This window comes from Nannobrachium achirus, assembly GCF_963921795.1.
Source record: "Nannobrachium achirus genome assembly, chromosome: 19".
Taxonomy (NCBI): Eukaryota; Metazoa; Chordata; class Actinopteri; order Myctophiformes; family Myctophidae; genus Nannobrachium; species Nannobrachium achirus.
Genome location: NC_137826.1, coordinates 39,773,249 through 39,783,248, shown reverse-complemented (window position 1 = coordinate 39,783,248; position 10,000 = coordinate 39,773,249). Strand labels below are relative to the sequence as shown.

The 10,000-nt window shown below is 43.0% G+C and overlaps 1 protein-coding gene across 1 annotated transcript in view; it reads right to left on the bottom strand.

The window, feature by feature from the left end:
- The window catches only part of LOC308304331 (neurobeachin-like), a gene marked incomplete at both ends in the record, with an annotated part of 237,983 nt that overhangs the window by 125,214 nt on the left and 102,769 nt on the right, over positions 1 to 10,000 (bottom strand). Inside the window, 2 exon segments of the mRNA XM_080748915.1 lie at positions 2,112 to 2,258; positions 7,982 to 8,101. Coding sequence (XP_080605041.1) covers positions 2,112 to 2,258; positions 7,982 to 8,101 — 267 coding nt within the window.

Below are 10,000 nucleotides of genomic sequence, written 5' to 3'. Positions count from 1 at the left end.
ACGCCGGGTTCCATATCAGACCGCGCCACATGTCAGCTGCAGTGTGTGCCGCGCTGCATCCCAGACAATAACCAAACATCTCTATGCGTCAGAGAGAGAGAGACCACAGCTTCCCTTTTCCCTCCGTGTTGCATTGTCTCCCTTTTCAATACGGCTCCAAAACCCCTCCACGGTCCTGTGTGTACTCAACGTTCTTTGGCGAACGCAGCGAATCGGGGGGCCCTGGGTCCATTTCGGATTATGTATATAACTTCTCTAATTAACTTCCACACACACAAAAAAAGAAAAGAAAATACAGTCAGGAACCGTTTGCACGCTCCATCGGCTTTGAACGCACACAAGAGGCTGGTGGTGATCTGCCAGTGCTGATATTCAGCAGTTTTGGACGCCGCTTTCAACCAGCTTGCCAACGAAGTACTAGACAGCCGGCGAGGAATTACAGAGCCTAAGTTGCCCTTGGTAGACGGGTCTCTCTCACCAGCGTGCTGCAGGGAGACATGCTTGTTTAGTTGTATCTACAAGACCTTTGGTTTCGCACCATACCCCGAAATGAAATGTGTGACTGAAAGAGTTTGCAAGGTTCCCTTAAAATGTGACAGTGGGAAGAGATATTTCAGAATTTATTCGCTTATTTTATTCCCTTTTTTTACCCGTTGCTGTTCAAAGGCTACATTTTGGTAAACCGTGAATGGCACCGGTTGACACTGAAGCCTTTACACACACCGAGATGTTGACAGTATAAATTACAAATACCGTATTTTCCGGACTATAAGGCGCACCGGACTATAAGGCGAACTGTCAATGAATGGTCTATTTTCGAACTGTTTTCATATATAAGGCGCACCGGACTATAAGGCGCACACCATTGTGTTATGCATCCAACAGATGGAGCTGTGCTAAAGGGAATGTCAATGTCAATGAATGATCCATATATAAGGCGCACTGGACTATAAGGCGCACTGTAGTTTTTTGAGAGAATTAAAGGCTTTTAAGTGCGCCTTATAGTCCGGAAAATACGTTATACGATTTTAGACCCATGTTTGCTGGCAGGTCGCTCAAAGCGAGAGCGAATACCAACAGAAGCATATTGAAGTGATGTTGGCAAATTTTTGGGGGGCGCTTTTGGGGGGCGCTACCCTAGCCTGAGTGCCAGCCTACCGTCCTGCGGTTTGTTTTGTCTCTCCGCGTCACAGTCTGGAAATGATTCAGTTGACTCGTATTTCCGAATGTCAGTTATGACGCAGGCGACGTCGTTGCTGATTGGATTTTGTTCCAACGAATCAGAGTAGGGTTAGGTTGGCTACGTCATCAGCCAGCCAATACACATTGGTGTATTTGTCCCGCCCCGAACCACAGACCAATAAGAAGACACGGTTGGATTCCACTCGCTTTCTATGTCCCACCTCCCCTTGGAGCTACGAGGCTTTCCAGACTGTGATACGGAGAGACAAAACAAATCGTGGAACGGAGGGAGCAGGCTGGCACCCAGGCTAGCGCTACCCATACGTTTAGCTGTATTTCTCATTTCACAACTGCAGAATCCTTCCAAGTTTTATCACGTTGTAAAGGTGACTAATTGGTATTATTGAAGGAGAGCAATAATCGACCAGTTTCATTCTTTTGAGGAGTTCAGATTCAGACGTCATAGCATCTTCATGCTGATCCCTGTCTGATGATTCATGTGTCATAGCACCTCCCATATTCCAAAACACTCCATTGAACCTTTAGCTTGGCTGTTATCCCCTGAATCACTAGCCTCGCTCCGGTGTCTGGTGACGCTGTCAAAGGCGGGGTTTTCTCTGTAGAAAATCTAACTGGCCCAATGGGGGCTTTGTCTACTTTCTATTTTCTATTACTTATCTATTTTGGCCCCCGTTTCAGAAAACGGCTTCACTGAGAGGGCTTTCAGACGGAATAATGGAGAGAAACGAAATGAGTGTCAGGCTATTGAACCTTTATTCTTCCTATATGTTATGGACTGTCCACGCAGTGTGGTCAACACGTTGTCAACACGTATACTGTGTACATGCAGCATATAGCTGGTGACAGTACAGTCAGAGAACAAGTTGGGATATTACACTAGCCCAGATGTATTTTTTTTTTCTTTTTACCTTGTATCCTGGGCCGAGCTGGTGAATGGCGAAGATTTGCGCTGGGTTGAGAGCTTCGCTGAACACGTAGATGGCACCCAGCTGGCCACAGAACACCCTGTTTGCGTCTGCTGTCTCCGACGAACCCAGGAAACACTTGTCATAGCTCTGTGTGGAAGAAGAGAGCAGAGAGAGAGAGAGAGAGAGAGAGAGAGAGAGAGAGAGTGCAACGGGGGGTTTAGCTGTCAAATTCAATGCCAGCTCTTGCCTCCAGGTCCTCTCTAGTGTGAGAGATTTTTTTTCTTTTTGAATTTTGCTGGTTTAATGGGATCCTCGGCAAGCGAGGAAGGAACTGTAAACGTCTGTGCATTTTTTTTTTCTTCTTCTTTCTCGTCCCTGTAACTGTCCATTTTCTTCTTTCTAAAAGGAGAGTGGGCAGTTACGATATCCCTTGTGCCTCTTTTTTTTTCTTTCTTCATCGTTTCCATTTTTCTTCCAATGTAGTCGTTATGCCAATTCACCCCCTCCGTGTGTGTGTGTGTATAGTCCCTGTCCCACTACTGACCCCTACTGTTTGGTCTTGGGGAGGCGGGTGCAGGCAAAACCATGTCTCCTCCAATACATATTAGGGACTTTAAGCAAGGATGGCTACGGCAGTCCGCTACAGTGTTGATTTCGTCGACTAAAACTATGACGAAAAATGTTTGTCGACTGCGTTTTTTTCACTGACGAAAACTAAATAAAAACTAAGCTGTGATGACTAAAACTATCACTAAATATATTGACAATTTCGTCAACAAAATAAAAACTAGACTAAAACATTAGGGAGGGACTAGTGGAGAAGAAAGTCATTTTATGTTTGGTTGCTCTCAAGTGTTGCGTGCTGAAAATAGCTGATCTACAAGCTCACAACGCGTCGCACTGCGACGCGTTGTGAGCTTGTAGATCGGCTATTTTCAGCATGCAACCAAGTGTAAAATCAGTCATTACAATTCCATCAAGCCCCGCCAAAATACATTTTAGTTGACTAAATCAAATGTAGATTTAGTCGCCTAAAATCTCATGATATTTAGTCGACTAAAATTTGACTAAAACTAAAACTTTTCAGGTGACTAAATTATGACTAAAACTAAATTACATTTTATTCAAAAGACTATGACTAAAACTAGATCAAAATTTGTTGTAAAAACAACTCTGGTAATCGGAAATAGATCAGTGCTCGAAGCCTTTGAATATATGTATTTTTAAAGCGAACATTTGTAACTCAAATGTTGCTTCTGGGGGGTCCCTGGAACTAAATATTTTGAGATGGGGGTCCGTGGCCAAATACATATCATTTTGGGTTTCCTTTACATGAAAAGGTTTGAGAACCACTGACATGGTAGTCTCTCAAGAACAGTCCAACTGAGCTCCATTTAAGTGAAAAGGGCCTTTTCTTTGACGATGGCTAGCCAGATTGCTGATATAGAAACATAGTTTTTTCAAAAAATCTTAGAAGGATTCAAAAGACACTTCGAATCAGGTCAAAATCCAAATTTTCATGATTTTCAAAAACAGCAGATCTACAAGCTCGCAGCGAGCTTGTATATCTGCTATTTTTCAATAGTTAAAGCATAAAGTTAAAGCATACATAAAACGCCCTTCCCCTACCGTGACAATTCCCAGTCCACAACTATTGTCTTTTATATGAATACACCTACTTTTTATTGTTTTTAATGCAGCTTTTATTATCGTTTTGTCTTTGTGTTGTTGTCCCCTGCATCCCTTCCCTCAAAGGACAACAATGGAAAACAAGCTTTATTGTATACCGCTTGAATTCACTTTGAATAAAGTGTTCAATCAATCAAAACCCAGTCTCGGCAGTTGTGGCAGGAATGTTTTTTTTTTCTCCCTGCGCCATCCGGACGCCAATTGTGTCTTTTCTTAGAACGGATGGATCAGCAGAGGAGACAGAGGAGGAGAGTGCAGGCTGCACACTATAGGAAGGACTTTACAAGAGATTCCAGCCCTGCATTGAGAACAGGGGTCTTCAACGTTTTCAGGCCAAGGACCCCTTAGTTGAGAGAGAGAGATGAAGCAGGAACCCCCAGATTCCATATTGTTTCATCGTTTGACAGCACAATCATCAGAGTATTTTGGATTTGGATCATGCCAATTTGTTTTATCAGATATGTAACCACTTGAACCGTCAATACTTAATAAACTTGACCTTTCATCCTGTGCTTAGTGTGCTCTTGTTTCCCTCTACACCAAACCTCTTTGCCGAAAATAGCCAATCTACAAGCTGTGAGCTTGTAAATCGGCAATTTTTTGGCTAAAGTTCTCAGAATATGGACGTTAAGGTTCAAGTGGTTAATATAAAAAAGGAGAAAAAAGGTTTCTATCACACAAAGATTTGAAGGACCCCCTGTAGTAACTCTGAGGACCACCCATAGGTTGAGAACCACTGCCTTAGACATACAAGGTTGCCGCCCGACAACTGTGACGGATAGGAAACAAGCCTCCTATACCACTTCCTCCTCGCTCCACAGAAAAAAAAAATATATAACTAAAAATAAAAAAAACACGACAGCTGTGGTAGTCAGGGCCGCAGAACAGCTGAACAGACAGCCAGCTACTTTGTGACAAATGTAGCGCTTTGATCACATGATGGATCCAAAGCAAAGAGACGAAGGCTGTAAGCGCTCTCTGTCAGCGATACATCTGTACGTTATTTTTGTTTTATTAACCTTTGTTTAACCCCCTGGGAGAGTCGAGTCGAGTCGAGTCTGCATGGGATGTTCTTTTCGGCAGCGATGCCCTACTTAGCACTCACACCGGTAAAATCCTGGGTTTTAATTCATCCATTTGTGACTCTTGAGTGGGCACAGATGTAACTAGATGGACCCATAAAGGGTGCATTTGGTTACATTTGTGCCCTCCCCGAGTTAAACCGACATTGGGGATTTTATTGTATACTGTACAGTCGTTACATCTTCAACCACCGGCCACTGAACGGCTTGAAGGCATTGGAGCGGTTGTGGGTTAAATGCCTTGCTCAAGAGAGTCTGAGATGGGGGTCCGTGGCCAAATAAATATCATGTTGGGGGTCCTTCACATGAAAAGGTTTGAGAACCACTGACATAGTAGTCTCTCAAGAACAACTGAGCTCCATTTAAGTGAAAAGGACCTTTTCTTGACGATGGCTGGCCAGATTGCTGACATAAGAAACACAGGTTTTTCAAAAAATCTTAGAAGGATTCAAAAGACACTTATAGAATCGGGTCAAAATTCTAATTTTCACGATTTTTCAAAAATAGCGGATCTACGAGCTCGCAGCGTGGCACTCGGTGCCGTGCTGTGAGCTTGTATATCTGCTATTTTTCAATAGTTAAAGCATAAAATAATGATACACAATAAAGTGTACCCGTTCTAAATGGGTTAAACATTTGATATGCATTTTATCAGACATAGTTTTTGTTTGTTGATATAACCTCATCTTGCTTGGCACCTCGATGAAGGTCATACAAAAGAAAACAAGCGTTTTGTCTGTCCTACTGTATGCGGTGGAAAAAAACAACGTTACACTTGTCTAGCAGCTAGCAGCTGTAAAAGTGCAGAGGTTTTGTGTTGAGTCAAGTTGGTCGTGGATCAGTGGCCAAGGTCAACCCTGCCCTCCAGTGTTCCACTGGATAAATGCTATATATACAGCAGTGGTTCCCAAACACTGCGTCGGGACCCGTTTGTGGCCGCAGACACATTTTTGTGGGTCCCTTCATTTTAAGTTTAACTAAATTTTGTTTTTTAATTATTATTATTATTATTATTATTCAAAATATGTTCAAAAACAATCCCCAAAAAAGCTTTAATTAAAACGAAATGCAATGATTTTTTCAGTAATTTCATGAAGAAATCAAAGAAAAATCAAGGAATACTAGTAAGACACCTCAGGGTGACATGCGACCTCGCCCTAAAGGGCGAGGTTGCGCCAATTCTTGACTATCTGGCCAACCACATTGTTTCTCTGACGATTCTAGTTGTTATCATTCTGGGGGGAGTTTGTTCATGTTTTTGTGAGGGTATCAACCCTAGGAGACACGGGGAGAACATGCAAACTCCACACAGAAAGGCCCTATCGCCAACCCCACCGAGGGTGTGAGCGATGGGGCCTAAACATGGAAATGTGGAGAACACTATATATGGAGATAGTCCAGTCCATCATGTCATAATGGGACTACCGTCATCGACAGTAGCCATTGTTAGGCCGGAGTCAATGGCTGTGTCTATGACGGTAGTTCCATATGACATATTGGACTAGACTATCTCCATATATAGTGTTATCCACATCTCCATGTTAGGACTCATATATGGGCATAAAAAGTATGTCATGTGACATCACTTCCTGTACAGACAGTCAGCCATTGACTCCGGATTAACAATGGCTACTGTCTATGACGGTAGTCCCATATGACATATTGGACTAGACTACCTCCATATATAGTGTTATCCACATCTCCATGTTTAGACAGCCAATGACTCCGGCCTAACAATGGCTACTTTCTATGACGGTAGTCCCATATGACATGATGGACTGGACTATCTCCATATATAGTGTTATCCACATTTCGTGTAGCCGCCCTGTACAGGAAGTGATGTCACAACTCGCTGACATCACACTGACATCACAGAGGATACGGAAGGACGGTCACGAGGATACGGAAGGAAGGAAGGAAGGACACTCAAGCGACACGATTCTTCAGAGTATATGCGACCTTCTAGTAAGACACCTCAGGGTGACACCTCAGGGTGACATGCGACTTCGCGCCAATTCTTGACTATCTGGCCAACCACAGTGTTTCTCTGACGATTCTAGTTGTTATCATTCTGGGGGGAGTTTGTTCATGTTTTTGTGAGGGTATCAACCCTAGGAGACACGGGGAGAACATGCAAACTCCACACAGAAAGGCCCTATCGCCAACCCCACCGAGGGTGTGAGCGATGGGGCCTAAACATGGAAATGTGGAGAACACTATATATGGAGATAGTCCAGTCCATCATGTCATAATGGGACTACCGTCATAGACAGTAGCCATTGTTAGGCCGGAGTCAATGGCTGTGTCTATGATGGTAGTTCCATATGACATATTGGACTAGACTATCTCCATATATAGTGTTATCCACATCTCCATGTTAGGACTCATATATGGGCATAAAAAGTATGTCATGTGACATCACTTCCTGTACAGACAGTCAGCAATTGACTCCGGATTAACAATGGCTACTGTCTATGACGGTAGTCCCATATGACATATTGGACTAGACTATCTCCATATATAGTGTTATCCACATCTCCATGTTTAGACAGCCAATGACTCCGGCCTAACAATGGCTACTTTCTATGACGGTAGTCCCATATGACATGATGGACTGGACTATCTCCATATATAGTGTTATCCACATTTCGTGTAGCCGCCCTGTACAGGAAGTGATGTCACAACTCGCTGACATCACACTGACATCACAGAGGATACGGAAGGACGGTCACGAGGATACGGAAGGAAGGAAGGAAGGAAGGACACCCAAGCGACACGATTCTTCAGAGTATATGCGACCTTCGGTCGCAATAGAGTATATGCGACCTTCGGTCGCAATAATACAAATGTGAAGAATCAGTGAAAATAGACGATCTACAAGCTCACAACGCAGCACGAAGCGTTGTAGATCTGTTGTTTTCACTTGTTTGGGTCCTGGGCAAACGTCTAATTTCTCTTTTGGATCTGGAGCTAAATCAGGTGGGAACCAGTCCTGGATACAAAAATCACAAATGTTGATGTTGGCGGCCCACTAGTTGTTTGTGTCGCTACAGTGTGTGTCAGTGTGGTGGTGGAGGTGGGGGGCGGGGTTTCACTCACGTCGTTGGTGTTGACGTGCCACGCCATGTCGCCGTAGGAGACCAGCTGCCCGTTGACGTAGCAACGGATCTCAGAGTTCCTCCAGCGGTTGTAGATGTGTACGATGCTGATCATGTACCACTGGAACACACACACACACACACACACACACACACACACACACACACACACACACACACGCAGGGACGTAAATGTTAAGAGTGTTAGAGAGGCAGTGGCTGAAATTTCTAAAAGGGCCTTTTTGTGAAAATATTGAAAATAGCCGACCTCCAAGCTCACAACGCGTGTGGAGCTTGGAGGTCAGCTTTTTCAGGTGCTTGATACCACACTGAACTAAGCATAATCCTGTCTTTCACCATAGTAAAAACTGCATTCTTGGTCTGGAGAGGGCACTACATTTGTAGGTGCTTTTTGAGAGTGAAAAAATAAGACCACCAGCTCGCCCCAGGGAATGTGCCAATCTCAACAGAAAACAACGGTATGTCGAAAGCTGTAACTTTTCAGGACTCAAATTCAAAAGTAGCAGATCGACAAACGCGTCGCTTCACGCTTCTGATATTTTTGTGTGACGCTGTAGTATGATCAAGTAGTAGAGCATTCATTAACGGAAAAACACGACAGCAACGACTTAGCATGTCTACAAACTCACAACCAGTGGCATCGCAACACGTTATGAGCTCGTACCAGATTGGCTCTCTTATGAATGAGTATTACAGGGCTTAAGTGGTTGAGAAAACGTCCCTCCGTCTTTTTTTAAAATAAATCGAATCCTGGCTACATGAATCAAATTAACTTGTTATTACAGCCGATGGATGCTTTCATAACCTTGTTCTCAAGATCATCAGTGTGGTAGTGTGTCATTACAGTCATGGGTGATTTCATAACCTTGTTCTCAAGAACATCAGTGTTTTGTGTCATTACCAGTGGTGGAAGGAGTACTCGCATTTTTAACTCTAGTAAACACTGTTACAAGTAAAGGTTCTGTGTTCAGATTTTATTTGAGTAAAAGTACAAAGGTATTGGCATGAAACTGAACTTAAGTACCAAAAGTGAAAGTACTCATCGTGCAGGAAGTCCCATTTCAGGTTTCAAAATGTATACTGGCCTACTGGTCCCGACGCATACCACAATAGGCATTTCCACATACCGTTGTTTCCTGTTGAGATTGGCACATTTCCTGGGGAAAGCTGCCAGATCACACATGTCACACAGGTCATCTTATTTTTTCACTCTCAAAAAAGCGCCTGCAATGTAGTGCATTTTAAACTACATTGCAGTGCACATCATGGGGTGATCACTGCTTGCCTCCTGTGAATTGTTTTATTTTTATTTTTGTTTATTTTCTGTTTATTTCGTTGCTGAGTGAGGTCAGCAGACAAAGTGAAGTGAGTGAGATGAAAAAACCTGGGTGAAATGTGCCAATCTCAACTGTAGGCATGGATGCCTGGCGGCATCGCCGGTTTGATTCCCGATCCGGATGACCTTTGCCACATGTCACTCCCCATCTCTCCCCCTGTTACCTATCAGTCTACTGTCCTATCAATAAAGGCATAAAAGCCCCAAAAAACTAATCTTAAAAAATATAGCAGATATACAAGTTCACAATGCGAGCAACGTGTTGTGAGTTTGAAGATCTGCTATTTTTAAATAGCCGAAGTACAAACTAGGGCTTAATTGTTCAATGTATGTTTCGTCTTAATATTCCAAATCTGTGAAGTAACTAAAGCTGTCAAATAATTGTAGTGGAGTAAAAGTACAATATTTGCCTCTGAGATGTAGACTAGTAGAGTATAAGTATAGAGTATATAAAAATGGAAACACTAAAATAAAGTAGAAATACCTAAAAAAAAGTACAGTACTTGAGTAAATGTAGTTATTATTACAAAACATTACCCACTTATACCCCCTATATACATTTTGAGCATTTGAAAATAGCCGATCTACAAGCTCACTGCATCACGATGCGACACATTGTGAGCTTGCAGAATCTGTTCTTTTCAAAAGACTTTTAAACATCTG